We start from the raw sequence: 16695 nt of genomic DNA on the forward strand, positions 1-16695 counted from the left end.
AAATACCCCTACAGCCCCATAGCCCTGTGAGAGTGCTCCAGGAAAACTGAAGTGGGGTCCACCGGGGATCTGGTATCTGCTAACAGGAAACTGACCAGTCGCTGCACTACTGACTCACAGTCCACGTACTCCGGTGTATCGGGGAGACCGTGAAACCACAAATTCCGCCGGCAACTCCGATTTTCTAAGTCCTCCAATTTATCAGCCAGCTGTTGTTGATCTTGGTGTAAGTCTACCTGCTGATCCAAGGAGGTCACTGTCTCCACTTGCTCCTCTAGTCGGTTCTCCATCTCTTCTAGCCGGTTGCTCAGGTTGCGGGTCTCCCCACACAAGTCTTCTCCCAGTGCCGCGAGATCAGTCTGAACAGCCTTAATATCAGTTTTTATTCCTGAAGCCAATCTTTCAACTCACAGAAGGGTGCCTTCTCTGTTTCGTTGTGCGCCTCCTCCAGCGCAAGCATGTCTCGGGGCGAGGACCCCCCCCCCCCCCCCCCCCGATCACTCTGAGTTACGTGAAGCTGCGGATTCTGGGCCTGCCACGTGTTTCGCTGAAGATCCACCGTTAAATGCAAACTGAGACAGATTTTTCTGCACGCTCATCGCAATACCAGCTCTCCACTACTTAGGCACTCTGTCACTGCCCACAAACAATTCGGAGGGTCGCTGGGTGCAGGAGTGTTGCCGAAAGAATAACACGGGTGGCCGGGAGCTTAGCCCTTAAGCGGCCATATCATTCGGTGACGTCACTTCCTCCTTTCAAAGAGAACCTTTTTTATGGAGCCACAAGGAGGTGCTGACACTGAGGCCTAAGGGTCGACCTGAGAAAGAGCTGCCTCTCACTGCTCAGCTCTCCTTCCACCTTCAACCTCTCCCATGTACTTCCAGGTCAGTGTGCACAAAGTTTGTCAGTAGAAATGGCTTTTATCTGCTTAAATGTGGCCCTTTGAAGTTATTATTATTTATTGCATTTGTATCCCACATTTTCCCACCTATTTGCAGGCTCAATGTGGCTTACAAAGATCTGCTATGGCATCACCATAACAGGGAAAAGAATACAGTTGGTGTTACAAAGAGATAAGAGAGCAAAGAGAGTTATCGTTGTTTTGTCCGGGAAACTTTGTCCACACAAACATTTAGTGCTGTCAAAATTAGCTGGAAATAAAGGGGGTGTGATGAGGGAGGGGTAACAGTTTTAGCTAAATAGTGTAATACTGAACACTCTCCGATTAAATTTGTGCCAAGGTCTGAAATTATCTAGATAAAAATGTCTGTTTGCTGATGAGGGATTTGGATCTAATTCTCACTAATGTCTTTGTGCCGATGTTCAACTGTACAGCTCACGTTGCGGCGATTGGTAGACAGCAATGGAATTATCAACCCTGAAACGTTTTACATTTACCTGACCGCTTGGAGCAGCAACGACCCTCTGGGCTATGCAGCCTCACAGGCTAACCTCTACCCCCAACCGCCCGAGTGGATTCATGACAAGTACGAGACCACAGGCGAACACCTGCGAAGTGAGTGTCCCCAGCTTCCCTCCTTGGGATGCCTTCAAAGCCGGAACAGGGGTTTGGGATAAATATATTCCTCCTTTTTCACTTACAAGCAAAAGCATTTCCGCATCTCCCCATCCATCTCTGCTCTGCCTGTCCCAGTTACATCACGTGTTAGATTGACCCCCGGGTTAGGGTTACCATTTTGTGTCCTCTGAAAAAGAGGACACATGTCACGCCCCCTACCCCGCCCCCGCCACGCCTCATACCCCGCCCCCGCCACGCCCCCTTCGGGTCCTCGTTCCGCCCCTCTATTCCCCGCCCCCCGTCACATGGTTCCCCCCCTCACTTACTATCTAGCCCTGGTGGTCTAGTAGGGTCTTCTCTTCGGGGCAGGAAAGAGCCCCCTCTTTCCTGCCTGGAGCGCTGCCTGTCCTTGCCTGCTGCATCCTCCTCGGTCTGGCTGGAGATTCAAAATGGCCACCGAGAGTTGAAGTGGCCTCGCGAGAGTTCAACTCTCGGCGGCCATTTTGAATCCCCAGCCAGACCGAGGAGGATGATAGACAGGGGAGGCAGCGCTCCAGGCAGGAAAGAGGGGGCTCTTTCCTGCCTCGAAGACGTCACTAGACCACCAGGGAACATGGTAAGGAAGGGGAGGGGACGGGAGTAGGGTTACCACGGCGCCGATCGCCCGCCCACACGCACGCGCCTGCCCGCACCCGCGCCGACGTTTGTCCAGAAATCCGGACAAACGTGGGTGCAGGCAAAATCCGCCGGACGCCCCGGACATGCCCTCAAAAAGAGGACATGTCCGGGAAATCCGGACGAATGGTAACCCTACCCCGGGTACATATTTCCCTGTCTCTCTCCCTCTTCCTTCACAGTTACATCACACTGACACCCAGGGATAGATTTTCACATTTCCCCTGTCTGTCTCGACTCTTCCTGCCACAATTATATCACACTGACACCTGGGGACAGATTTCCCTGTTCGTCTGTCTGTCTCTGCTTCAGTTATAACACACTGACACCTGGAACATTTGCTTGTTTCTCTTCTCTCTCTGCAGTTCCGGCTGCGCAGCCCATCGAATTTGCCCAGTTTCCCTTCTACCTCAATGGATTGCAAGAAACTTCGGATTTCATTGAAGCTATCGGCAGCATTCGGGCCATCTGTGAAGAGTTTGCCCATAAGGGGGTACTGAGCTATCCGAGCGGCTACCCATTCCTCTTCTGGGAGCAGTACATCAGCTTACGTCACTGGTTCCTGTTGGCCATAAGCATTGTGCTCGCCTGCACCTTTCTGGTCTGCGCGCTGCTTCTCTTGAACCCCTGGACTGCTGGTATCATTGTGAGTATCAGGGTCACCTTATGCTAGCCTGCTGTGTGCTCTGGGTTAAGGAAGCTCGGAAGTTTCTGGTGCCAGGCTGTACTGGAGGTTTCTTTCTGTGTCAAGAGGAAGAGGGACCTGGCTGAGCAGATTTCAGTAGAGCCGTCTGGGGCCTAACAGGCCATCCAGTGCTATAGAGAAGTACCAAGGGGAGGGTTGATATTCAGATCCTTTTCAACAGGTAAATACATTGTACTCAGTGGTGTAGCTAGGTGGGGCCATGGGGGCCTGGGCCCCTGGTTGGCTGGCAGAGATCCCCAACCCCCGCCGGCTGAAGCCTTCATCCAGCGCTGGTCTGCGGCAGTACCACTGCATTGCTTGCCCTGCTCTCTATTCCCCTCACGCCGGGCACGCTCCCTTTAGTGAAATTGAGAGTTTCACTAAAAGGAGCGTGCCGGATGTGAGGGGAAGAGAGAGCAGGGCAAGCAATGCGGTGGCATCGGAGACCAGCACTGGATGAAGTCTTCAGCTGTCAGGGGTTGGGGACCCCTGCCAGCCAAGATGTATAGCGATGGCAGTGGGTGGTGGTGGTGGGGGAGGGGGGGCGGCGATCAAAATGTGCCCCCCTACCTTTGGCTCTGGCCCCCTCCCACCTCGAGGTCTGACTACGCCCCTGATTGTACTTACAGCAGTGACCGGCTTTGAATATTGCTCTAACCATTCCCCCAGGAACGCTGTCCCTAGACACAGCAGTGTGTTCATCAGAAAAACAGTTTGCATATATAAAGCTTTGTTAACTGGTGTAAATATCTTTACCCTGGAATGTTTGCTCTAATTTTCAAACAGAGGGTACCTGAGGAAGGTAAAGGGCTGGGGGAAGGCAGAGAGATGAATTTAAAGAAAGAAAAGAGTGGGATGTTTGACCACGGAAAAACAAATCCTGGAGACAAAAATGTATAAAAACTTCTTTATTATTAGAAAAGACTCGACACAACTGTTGTGTTTCGGCCATCAGGCCGTCAGAAGGTGGTTTTACATTTAGTGCTATGCTTTCAGCGACCCACTACGAGCAAATCTATATCAAAGGTCTTTTTAAAGACCCTTTTTGTTTACAGCCATTAACAGTCCTTGTGATTCGTGCCGGGGGATCAGATTGCACCTCTGGCATTCAAGATCATACACATCACGTCATTGTGACAGACTCCTGAGGCAGGCCTGACGGCCGAAACACAACAGTTGTGTCGAGTCTTTTCTAATAATAAAGAAGTTTTTATACATTTTTGTCTCCAGGATTTGTTTTTCCGTAGTCAAACATCCCACTCTTTTCTTTGTTTGTGTTTTCTCGTGGGGCGTTCGAGTTCTCCGCTTATCAGCGGCACTTTTTTTTGAGAGAGATGAATTTAAACATGATGAAGTGAACCCAGTGTCAGGTGCAACAGAGAAGGGCAGAGGAAAGAGAGTAAGTAACATAGTAACATATAATAACATAGTAGATGACGGCAGAAAAAGACCTGCACGGTCCATCCAGGCTGCCCAACAAGATAAATTCATATGTGCTACTTTTTATTTGTACCTGTCCTCTTCAGGGCACAGACCTTATAAATCTGCCCAGCACTATCTCCGCCTCCCAACCACCAGCCCCGCCTCCCACCACCAGCTCTGGCACAGACCGTATAAGTCTGCCCAGCACTATCCCTGCCTCCCAACCACCGGCTCTGGCACAGACCGTATAAGTCTGCCCAGCACTATCCCTGCCTCCCAACCACCGGCTCTGGCACAGACCGTATAAGTCTGCCCAGCACTATCCCTGCCTCCCAACCACCGGCTCTGGCACAGACCGTATAAGTCTGCCCAGCACTATCTCCGCCTCCCAACCACCAGCCCTGCCTCCCAACCACCGGCTCTGGCACAATATGTGTAGTTAGGTACAGAATCTCATTCTACAGCTAAGCAGTGATAGCATGTTGGAATTAACTCTAAAAACACCATGTCTCACAAGATCAGGACTGTGTTGCTTCTTGAATATCCTATCTAAATATTTCATGGAATTAAATTTCGGTCCCAGGTCGTGTGTAAACTCAGTCAGATTCACCCATCCACAAGCTGGCTAAGAACAATATGGCGATACACATGATGCTTCCTCCTTGTCTGTTGCAGGTCTTTATTCTGGCTATGATGACAGTGGAGCTGTTTGGCATGATGGGGCTGATGGGCATCAAGCTCAGTGCTATCCCAGTGGTGATCCTCATTGCCTCCGTAGGAATCGGCGTGGAATTCACCGTGCATATTGCTTTGGTGGGTGCTCTCACACCTCTTCAGTTCTGCACTGCATGCTGTTAGGACCTGGCTTTTCATGGTTGAAGTATCTCAAGGTCCCGTCACTTTAAATAGCTTCCTCCTGCAGTGGACCCTGCACTAAGACGGACTCCTGAATCCTTCTGTACAGTAACCCTCACTGCTCACTCTCCCCTGCACTGTGGAATCCCGGCCAGTTGAGGTAGCTATTCAGTGACATGGATTTGCTGATTGTGTCTTTCTGTCTCTGCTTTCTCCTTTGCAGGGCTTCCTCACTGCAATTGGCAGCAGAACCTTGCGCTCAGCCATGGCTTTGGAGCATATGTTCGCCCCGGTCATGGATGGTGCAATCTCCACACTTCTGGGGGTGCTCATGCTTGCTGGCTCTGAATTTGACTTCATCTTAAGGTACTGCAGATTTTCCTCTTCCAGAGCCTTTTCTATCCTCCCCCCTCCCCTCCCCCCCTATTCACCACTATTCCGTATTTTGCTACCTGCTCTTCCCACCACCCCCTTGCTTTTCATTTTGGGAGGGAGAAGGTAGGAAAACAGGGGTGAAATAGGGTACAGAGTGGAAGGGTTTCCTCTTTTGCCACTGCTACCCAAAACAGGGCAGTGACAGCTCAGGGTACTATAGAGAGGTTAGGCACTTTCTTCCAACATCCTTCGTCTGTGGTTCCTTGCACGAGGAAGCAGTGGTTGTATGTGAGGTACATGAGAGCAGAGAGGGTTCAACCTGGTTCAGATTCACAGAATGGCATTCTCAGCTGTGGTATATAAAGATAGGAACTAAAGGAGTGTAGCTACCCATTCTCCTGCCAGTGAGGAAATCTACCACTCTGCCACAGATACTCTCCAGCTAGTTCCCCAGCAGTCCTGAGAGCAGGCCGTCTCTGACGGTGAAACAGGAGCCTTACCCTCAAAAGCACGAAGCAGCAATGTGACTTTCTGATCTTGTATGAGGGGCATGCAGACATAATAGTCACAGGGGTTACGGGGCATGATAACAAGATGGGGTACCAGACTTGGGGTTGGGAGGGGGCCAACCCACCATGCCACAAACAAAAGGTTTGGATAATTTCCTAAAAGAAAAGCCCAGAAGCCATTTTGAAGATGGACTTGTGAAAATCCTCTGCTTATTTCTAGGATAAGCAGCATAAAATTTGTTTTATTCTTCTGGGATCTTGCCAGGTACTTGTGACCTGGATTGGCCATTGTTAGAAACAGGGTACTGGGCTTGACGGACCTTTGGTCTGTCCCAGTATGGCAACACTTATGTTCTAATGAACACAGCCCAGAGCTGATGGGCTTTTTAATAACAGAGAAGTTCTCCCACACTTATTGCTGCCAGAGATGAGACTTGCATGAATGAATGTTCTGTTATGGGCAAGGTTCGGAGCTCCTAGGAGCCTTTCTGGGAGCCGTTGTTTAGGGCAGTGGTTCCCAAACTTTCTCAGGTCATGGTACCTCTAGGCTCCTGCCCCCACTCCCTGCCCCCTGACCCCAAGAGATCCACTGGCCGAGGCCCAAGCTCCATGCTGCTTGTGCAGTGAACAAATTGGTGGCATTCTTCATCCACTGACGCCTGCATTCCCACGCATGCCCGCCTCCTCTTTCCCTTATCCATCCAGCCTCTGCCCTCTCTCTTGCTGTCCATTCCATCCAGCCTTTCCCCTTTGCTCTCTGTGTTTCTTCTCCCCCATCCAGCATTACCCCATTCTCTGACTGGCTATGTTTCTCTGCCTCTCTCCCTAAGCCAGCATCACACGTGGTTTTCTCTCTGCCTCCTCCCCTCTCCTGCTCACCCTCTGCAGATTTCCCTGATCGGTAGCAGGCCAGAACCGTCAAGTAATGTGAAGACTGCGGGACCAGTTTCCTGCACGCGTTGTCACTATCGTAGCTCTGCCGGTCATACATTTCCATTGAAATAAATTTGCATTAGAGGAGGTGGGACTGTCAGGGCTAGCGGCAGTGCTTGCAGGAAACAGGCCCCACAGTCTTCACATTGTTTAGTGCTGCAGCCTTAGAGAACAATGAGCCTTTTAATGCTGGGGGGGGGGGGGGGGGGGGAGGGAGAGAGAGAGAGAGAAGAGGCCATGGTTGCGGCTCGGCAGGGAATTATGCTGTGACGCACCAGGATACCGTGCAGCGCTGCGTATGCCTTGTAGCGCTATAGAAATGCTAAATAGTAGTAGTAGTAGTAATGACCACAATAGCGAGTTTGACAAGCCCCTCCTGGCTGAGCTGCTGCAGCCCATCATTCTCTGCATAGAGCCGATTCTTTGGGTGCTTCAGCACCCCCAATATTGAGAAAATTCCTTCTATGTGTCCAAGGAAGGGTTATTTCCACTGGGCTTAGCATCCCCAATAATTTTGAAAAGTTGGCACCTATGATTCTCTGCCCTACAGGTTGGAGAATTTAATTATTTGGTTTTCCCTGTGCAAGCTCAGGGTAAGTCACATTCAGATTCAGCAGATCTTCCCCTGTCCCTGGAGGGCTTACAGACTAACCCCCCCCTGAATGTTTAAACTCCACAATTAGCATTGCTTTATAACGCCAATCATGGCAGATATGGCTTTCTGTGTAGGACATAGAACTCTTAACACCGTCTTGCCTAGAAGCTCAGCTTCAACAGCTTCACCGAGAAAAATATCTGACGGCTGGTTTTACCGTGCACAAGGTCCTCAGAAATGCCGCTTCTGCCAGAGATCTGCAGAGAAAGGGCCTTTTCCCCTGGCAAATCTCTTGATCTTCCCCCTGTGGCTGAACTCATCTTAAATCCTGGGTTGGTATTAGGGGGGAATTTTCTGGCTTAATTTTCCTTGCAAATGTGTTGTTAAATTTCAATCAATTAAATATGTTTTCTTTGAGAGTGATCAGTTAGCAAAATTCCTGGACTCCAGACAAGAACCAGCCGTAAACTCTCTTGTGCTTCCTCCATTAGTATCTACTCCGTGATAGGATAAGTGGGAACATGTTCTATTCATTTTTTCCTATGTTAACCAATTTTTGAATTGTGCCTTGCCTATAATTGTGGACTTTAGCAGTAATTATCATTTAATAGATTTTCTTTATAAAATATTTTCTTGTAAGGTATGATAATACTCCTTTTCTGTACAAGTGTATCTTGTAAAATTCATTAAAATTACAAAAAAAAAAAAAAAAAAAAGTATTAGGTAAGGAAAAGTATGATGGGAGGGAAGCTAGGGACTACATTTCAATAAGATCTATGACAGAACATTAGACTGACACAAATGGGCAGTCAGGGGGTACCAACACCTTCTGTGTTTCTACAAAGATCTCAGGAGGAGAGGTACCAGAGCACCCAGAGACCCCCACAGCATGAATCCTGTACTAACAGCTTTTTTCTGTTGAAAACGTTTAGTTTATTGGGTTTTACTGTACCATGGCATTATCTCCCTTGCCTCGTGTTCCTTGGGTGCCTGCCTCCCCCTCTACTCTGATCCTCTTGACTGGTGCTCTCTCTTTTCCCTTCTTTAGTAACAGATGAATTCTTTCGGGTGTGTAAGAATGCGTACACTAATGTAAACACATGTGCTCAGGAAGTGGTCTTGCTGTGTTGATGGATGGAGGGTCCTGGGGGAGTCTCGGGCTTCTTGCCTGCTCAGGAATTTCTTGTGCTTGAAAAGTAGCCCAAGAGCCAGATTATGAGAAGAGGGGAAAGACAATGGGTGGAAAGGAGATTGAGCTTTGAGTCCCCACCAACCCCAGGGGGCAGAGAGCAAGAGCAGAATAAACTCTTCTGAATTCAGAGTTTGTGCCGAATTAGCAGCTGGCCTGTTCCATCTGACAATGGACAGCACATGAGGGATCTACAGAAGCAAATTGCGATAAGCTTCACAGCAGCTCTGCATCACTTACTGCTGAACCTTGGAATATCATACGCTGCTAATGGATTACAAGTCCACAGTCCCAGGATCCAATGATACAGGGATACAGTGAGATCGGGGCACAGGTATCACAGGCCTAAGTTTCGGGATACAGTGAAATCGGGCCACAGATCTCACATGCCTCAGTCTCAGGAAACACAGTGAGATCAGGCCTCAGTCTTGGGATACAGTGAGATCGGGGTGTAGGTATCACAGGCTGCGGTCTGGAAATCCAGCGAAATGAGGGCACAGGTATAGGTAGCTCTCCTAGGACTGAAGATACCTTTTAGATGCCTTTGTGGCTGTCTCTGATTGCTTCTGGGTTTTTTTTTTCTTGCTTTTGTCTAGGTATTTTTTTGCCGTGTTAACCATTCTGACTGTCCTGGGCCTCCTGAATGGGTTGGTGTTACTTCCTGTCATGTTATCTCTCATTGGTCCCCCTGCTGAGGTAAGTCTGAATTCCAAATCCGTTACTTGAAAAACAGCAGCAGATCCCATGTGTGAGCATTCATGCCACTGCTGACCCACCGAGGTGACTTTAGGTGCCAGGAAGTGCCAGGTGGAGTGAAAGGCTCCAGTAAACCTAAATTATAAAGAACATTCCAACTCTAAGCGGTTACTCCAGAAACACCCAGATTATTAGCGGGGTTTTGCCAACTGTGTGATGTCCATATTGAAAAATGAGAACTGCCCATTATGGACCAGCTTCCATATATGGCACCAAAAAAGGCAGCTAAGAGGGTCCAGTTACCTCACAAAAACCTGATAACTGCTGTCCAACAAAAGACGAAATTCAAAAAAGGCCTGCTAATACCATTTCCGTGCTTAAAAAAGGGGCAAAATCCCGACTGCTTAGGATCCAGTAACTGATAATGATCCAAATAACTTTGAACTGCCTCCATAATTTTAGGAATATTTGCTGCAGGGTGATAATTACTATAAATATCACCCCTCTCCTTAAGTCACTTCACTGGCTTCCGATCAGATACCGAATACAGTTCAAGCTTCTCCTACTCACCTACAAATGCACTCGATCTGCAGCCCCTCCTTACCTCTCTACCCTCATCTCCCCTTACGTCCCTACTCGTAACCTCCGCTCTCAAGACAAATCCCTCCTTTCAGTACCCTTCTCCACCACCGCCAACTCTAGGCTTTGCCCTTTCTGCCTCGCCTCACCCCATGCTTGGAACAAACTCCCTGAGCCCATACGCCGGGCCCCCTCCCTACCCATCTTCAAATCATTGCTCAAAGCCCACCTCTTCAATGTCGCCTTCGGCACCTAATCACTTCATCTCTTCTCAGGAAATCTCATCTACCCCAACTTGGCATTTCGTCTTTTAGATTGTAAGCTCTTCTGAGCAGGGACCGTCCTTATTCGTTAATTTGTACAGCGCTGCGTAACCCTAGTAGCGCTCTAGAAATGTTAAGTAGTAGTAGTAGTAAATAGTTCTATCGAGACTCTCTTGCTTCAATAACGAGTCAATACAATTCCTTCTGTCTCCTTTGGGAAAAAATCTGCCTGCAGCATCATTTCTATTAACATCATTATATATAAGAACACTGTTGTAGGGATATCTCTTAACAAATCAGTCCTACAAGGGTCTAAAATACATTATCTGTTTGAAAATTTGGTCCATACTAATTTAAGTTCAGAAGGTGGCCAAACAGGTGGAAGAAGTGAAAGCCAGAAGGCTGCTTGGGTGCACAGGGAGGAATGACCAGTAGGTGATGATGTCTCTGTATAAGTCTCTGGTGAGACCTCATTTAGAACATTGTGAGAACAATTCTGGAGATCACACCGTCAAAAGTTGCAAATAGGATGGATTTAATCCAGAGGGCAGCTATTAAAATGGTCAGTGATCTTCATTATAAAGCGCATGGGGACAGACTTAAAGATCTCCGTATGTATATTCTGGAAGAAAGGCAGGAGAGGGGGAGATATGATAGAGACACTTAAATACCTATGAGGCTTAAATGCACTGGAGGTGAGTCTCTTTCAATTGGAAGGAAGCTCTGGAACGAGAGGGCATAGGATGAAGGTGAAAGGGGATAGACTCACAAGTAACCTGAGGAAATACTTCTTTATGGAAAGGGTGGTGAATTTGTGAAGCGACCTCCTGGTGGAGGTGGTGGAGATGAAAACAGTATCTGAATTCAAGAGAGTTTGGGACAAGTACACAGGATCTCTAAGGGAGTGATAGGGAGAGTAGATGACACTGGATAGGCCATATGGTCTTTATCCGCCTTTATTTTTCTATTAGACAGATACTCAAAGCAATTTAGGGGAGCAGGAGAGGTTCCTCCCACTTAAATTGCTCTGGCCCGCCTGACCTCTTCTTTCAGTGGCATTTAACCAGGCAGTGCCACTGAATATTGACTCTGACGAGCCACGTTTAAAGTGGGCAGATCAGGGGTGGTACAGAGGGCGCAATTCGGGAGGAGCCATCATAATTGTCTTAATGATTCAGCCTGAATATTCACCTGCCGGTGCCTGAACATGGCCTGGAACTTAATATCTGGGGCTAATTTAGCCAGCGACAGTCAGCATTTAAAGAAACCCTGGTTGAATATTGGCCAGTATGTTTCTATGTACAAGCTTAGATTATAGCCCTCTGGGGACAAGAAAATACCCACTAAACTTGGATGTAACTCGCCTTGAACTAGTGAGAAAGGTGTGAGCTAAATAGATCTCGTTCCTTCCCGAGTTCATACTTTCTTCATAAAAAGGCAGAGAGTTCCAGAAATGAGGCCAAACTCCAATGCGCTGCAACTTGACCCCATCCAGAAGCCCCAGAGGGATTGCGGAGAGGAACATGGGCACTGTCTGGGCACATTAGGACGTAACAATTCAGCTCCATACAAAGTCTTACATTGGAGTCTAAGTTCAGTTAGTAACCAGCGGTGAGACATGATCAGAACCCTTCTTCCTTCATACCAAACGTGCAGCCACGTTTTATGCAAACTGAAGTGTCTTTGGTAACATTTTAGTTCTCCACTGTTTAATTGTAAACAATTTTTTATTGAACAAATGAATAAAAATACATTAATTCAAATAGAAACATGCATTGTTCAATATTGTTTTAACAATTTTCATTTCTAACCCAAACTTCCCACCTCCCACCCAACCCTCCGTATTCATCTTATTTCAAGATGTTTAATGATTCTCAGTCAGGATCAAAAGAACCAATCATCAAACTGGTAAACAACTAGTTTAAGCAAAGGTATCAAACTGATATAGTACCTGTATATAATATGTAAGCTGCATTGAGCCTGCCATGAGTGGGAAAGTGCGGGGTACAAATGTAACAAAAAACATAAAAACAAACAAACTTTGAGATCCTGATTTACTGAATTGCACCCTGTTCCCACCCTACCCTAACCATTGCTGTGAAACTACAACTGAGGTGACCCGTTGTCTGGACTCTTATGACCCCAGGTCACCTGTGGAATGATGACGTCTACTTTTCTAACCCCCCCCCAACCTCACCCAGGCAGAGAACCCCAAATTAACCCTTTACCAAACTTTATTATTTTTTTTGTTACATTTGTACCCTGCGCTTTCCCACTCATGGCAGGCTCAATGTGGCTTACATGGGGCAATGGAGGGTTAAGTGACTTGCCCAGAGTCACAAGGAGCTGCCTGTGCCTGCAGTGGGAATCGAACTCAGTTCCTCAGTTCCCCAGGACCAGAGTCCACCACCCTAACCACTAGGCCACTCCTCCACTCTTTATTAAGTTAGGAAACACTCGGGAACCTATTTAATACAGCACTTTTTGCTTTATGGGAAATAGTTTGCAAGTAACAATTCCAGATAGACATGAAGGCCCTTCTTCTCCTTGGAGAAGTCTGAGCAGCCCAATCTTCCCAAAGCATTAACTCATGGAATCTGTTTCTCCAATACCAAAAGGAAGGAGGTTCCTCTTGCATCCAGTACTTAAATATGCATTTCTTCTAGTTGTCCACTGTTTAAAACATTACAATAACCAAGTTTGGAGGTGATAAAGGCATGGACCAGAGTAATCAAAATCCTCAGTTACGAATATGATGTAGTAACTAACAAGTGACAAAGCCGGAACTATTTTTGTAAATATTCTATTTATGAGTTTTAACAAATAAGACCACGCAATATGCTTCTATAGGAAAGCATTCCATGAATGACAACGAAACAATACAAAACAGAAAACCAACAAAATCAAACAAAAACCGTGACCAGGAATTTTCTAAGTCCTCAAAGTAAGGGAGGCTCCAATTCCAAGGAAAAAAAACTGTAAATAAGAAAAGGATGCCTGCTGATTAGGAGAGCACAGCATTGGATCCAGACTGGAGGTAGATTGAGTAAACAAAGACAACCATTTCGTAGCGAAAAACGCTGAAACTTTGTAATACATTTATAGGGCAGAGGTAATACTCTGTGACAAAACAGTAAAAGCTACCCAGGCCTCTTTTGAGTATTTCTGGAGACACAGAAAGCACTCCAGGATTAGCAGGTCCAGGGGTATTAATCAAATCAGAAATAAAACTTCTAGGAGCATCTTTTGACTCGGGGTTAACTATGGAGTCTCAGAGTAGTACGGTACAGAAATGCTTTTTTAAATTGAAGATGCTGTGAACGCTAAAACAAAGTGAATCATTGTCAACTGAGAATTCAGTCCCTAATTCTTACTATGCTAGATTATTGCAATGTAATTCTTCATGGTTTTTCATCGAAAGCATCTAGGTAGGTGGCAGACAGTTCAGAATGCAGCGGCCAAGTTGATTTTAGGAGGAAGGAAATAGGACCTTGTCTGATTCAACTTTGCTGGTTGCCATTGTTGGCCAGAATTGAATTTAAATACGGCTATGCCCCTAATTTTGGATTATCAGAGTATGATAGTGTTTCCTTGTTCTAGGGTTCTTTTTAAATTAACTTGTTTTCTTTTTAAAGCATTACACGGTCTGGTATCGACATATTTCTTTGCTCATTTTTGCTTTACAGTTTCCTCTAGAGCTAGGATACCTAATACTTTTAATTTGTTTGCTTTTCCTTCATCTAAGGGCAAAAAGAGATTAGCGTTGTTTGAGAAAACTTTCGCATACCAGGCTGTCAGACTCTGGAAGGATTTTATTGGAATTTTTTTCACCTTCTCAATCTTGTTTGTTATTTAGGTGAAAACTCTTTTATTTAAGACATTTGTATTACAAAATTGATTTGTATTTTTGGATTGTTCCGGGCTCATGTTTTTCTGACCCGCCTACAACTGAAGGGTGTGAGCGGGATACAAGTCCAGATGTTATGTTAATCCTAGTCAAGGCAGCTGAAACCCAAGTGTCAGAGTTTCCTAAAGAGCTAAAAAGTATATGCAGAGCATCCATTTCCTGAGCAGACTTGCCCCGCACCGGAGAATTCTCAGCTGGCACCTCTAAGACTTCAATAAGGTTTCTTCGTGCTCTACGTCTAGGTGATACCCAAGTTCAACAAATGTGGATTACACTGTCTGCAAAATGTCTCTCCACTTTAAGCCTGAAGTTGGAAACATCTTTAATAACTGTATCTTGCACAACCTGAGAGGAGTCTGCCTTCTGCAAAACTTCAGCCCTCGCAGGTTCCTGGATTGTTCACCATCTTTAATTCCAGTTGCTTTACTGTATGGGAAAGAATCTGACCTTGAGGAACCAACAATCACTTCAAGGTTCAATTTGTTTGACATACCGCTTATATCAATAAAAGTCTAAGTGGTTTACAGTGATAAAATCGCTACATACTTCCCATATTGAATCCAGAGTACCTGAAGTAGGACAAGATGACAAAAACCCTGTTTTAAGAAATTTAAGGCTGCACTTAAGACCTTTCTGTTTTCCCAGGCATTGGGGAAGTAAGAGGATTGTGGATGTTGGCAAATACAGAGGCCGACCAGGGAGCGGCCAACAATGTATATTTTTTCTTAATAGATCTGTGTTTCTTTTAATGTTACTGAACTGTATTTCTGCTTTGTTTCCTGAGCTTTTCCTCTTCTGTTTGTGGAATTCTTTTTTAATTTTGCAAACTGCTTTGTTGTATTTTACCGTAAAAGGCTGTATATCAAGTTTAATGAACCATAAAACTTGGGCAACAGTTACAGGATCCATACTTACGTCAGCACCCCCAACAATCTGCAGCATCGCAACTGCTCCTTCAGGAGCCCCTTCCATCCCTCTTACACCACTGGCTCCCAATATTGAAATTGGCTTTTGCTCTGCTTGTTCACTACCCACTGCAGAAAGTTGGAAGGTCCTTCTCGTCACATCTTCCCCCGCAGTTATTAACATAGGGACTGTGAGTACTGAAGCAGGTGAGCCAAGCTGAAGTGGCTGTCTGGACTCAGTGTGACATCATGCCCCAGCGAGCCTTTGAGTTCGCCCAGATCTTGCAGATTCCCTAGTAGGCCAGTCGCACGCACCACAAACTCATCTATCGGACTTGCCACAAATGCTGCAGATGGTTGAGAGGGTCAAACCAAAGCTTTGCCCTTACACTTGTCCAGTGTAAGGGCAAAGCTTTGGTTTGACCCTCTCAACCATCTGCAGCGTTTGTAACAAAAAAAAAAAAAACTACTTCAAATTATTGGGTCAGAGTAACTTAGGTAAAAGTAAAAATAAATGCATGTTTTAATACTTAAGTAAAAGTACAGTGTGCGGATGTTATAATGCCGTTGTATCGCTCCATGGTGCGACCGCACCTGGAGTATTGTGTTCAGTACTGGTCTCCGTATCTCAAAAAAGATATAGTAGAATTGGAAAAGGTACAGCGAAGGGCGACGAAAATGATAGTGGGGATGGGACGACTTTCCTATGAAGAGAGGCTGAGAAGGCTAGGGCTTTTCAGCTTGGAGAAGAGACGGCTGAGGGGAGATATGATAGAAGTGTATAAAATAATGAGTGGAATGGATCGGGTGGATGTGAAGCGACTGTTCACGCTATCCAAAAATACTAGGACTAGAGGGCATGAGTTGAAGCTACAGTGTGGTAAATTTAAAACGAATCGGAGAAAATTTTTCTTCACCCAACGTGTAATTAGACTCTGGAATTCGTTGCCGGAGAACGTGGTACGGGCGGTTAGCTTGACGGAGTTTAAAAAGGGGTTAGATAGATTCCTAAAGGACAAGTCCATAGACCGCTATTAAATGGACTTGGAAAAATTCCGCATTTTTAGGTATAACTTGTCTGGAATGTTTTTACGTTTGGGGAGCGTGCCAGGTGCCCTTGACCTGGATTGGCCACTGTCGGTGACAGGATGCTGGGCTAGATGGACCTTTGGTCTTTCCCAGTATGGCACTACTTATGTAACACATAAACAAAATTTACTTAAGTGAAAGTAAAAAAGTTATTGCCCAATTGTCACAAAATGGCAAGCCACCCGCCTGGAGTTTCCCCGTGGCCACTTAGAGGGTCTATCCCCAGCACAGCTCAGGTCTGCCTGCACCTTCCACTTGTGCTCTACACTAGCACCCTCCTCCCACCGACTGGGTCACAACCACCTCTGGGCAAGTCTCCTGCTCTCAACTTATCCCCAGTGGTTTCTAGGTTACTGGAGGCCATTCTGCCAGTGGTCCCACATTTCCTAGAAAGCACTCACAGACCCAAAACACAAGCCACCAGGATTGTTTATCAGTCCAGATAGCAGAGACAATAAACTGAATAGTGTTTATTGTCTTAAAAATATTGAACAATGAA

At 46.4% G+C, this 16695-nt stretch overlaps 1 protein-coding gene across 1 annotated transcript in view; it reads left to right on the forward strand.

The window, feature by feature from the left end:
* PTCH2 (patched 2) overlaps window positions 1-16695 on the forward strand; it is a 144945-nt gene that overhangs the window by 115005 nt on the left and 13245 nt on the right. Inside the window, exons 17-21 of the mRNA XM_030207504.1 lie at window positions 1336-1516; window positions 2560-2840; window positions 4977-5114; window positions 5380-5522; window positions 9354-9453. Of these exons, the coding sequence (XP_030063364.1) occupies window positions 1336-1516; window positions 2560-2840; window positions 4977-5114; window positions 5380-5522; window positions 9354-9453 (843 nt within the window). The remainder of the gene's footprint in view (window positions 1-1335; window positions 1517-2559; window positions 2841-4976; window positions 5115-5379; window positions 5523-9353; window positions 9454-16695) is intronic.

This window comes from Microcaecilia unicolor, chromosome 6 (genome assembly GCF_901765095.1).
Source record: "Microcaecilia unicolor chromosome 6, aMicUni1.1, whole genome shotgun sequence".
NCBI classification, from domain to species: Eukaryota; Metazoa; Chordata; class Amphibia; order Gymnophiona; family Siphonopidae; genus Microcaecilia; species Microcaecilia unicolor.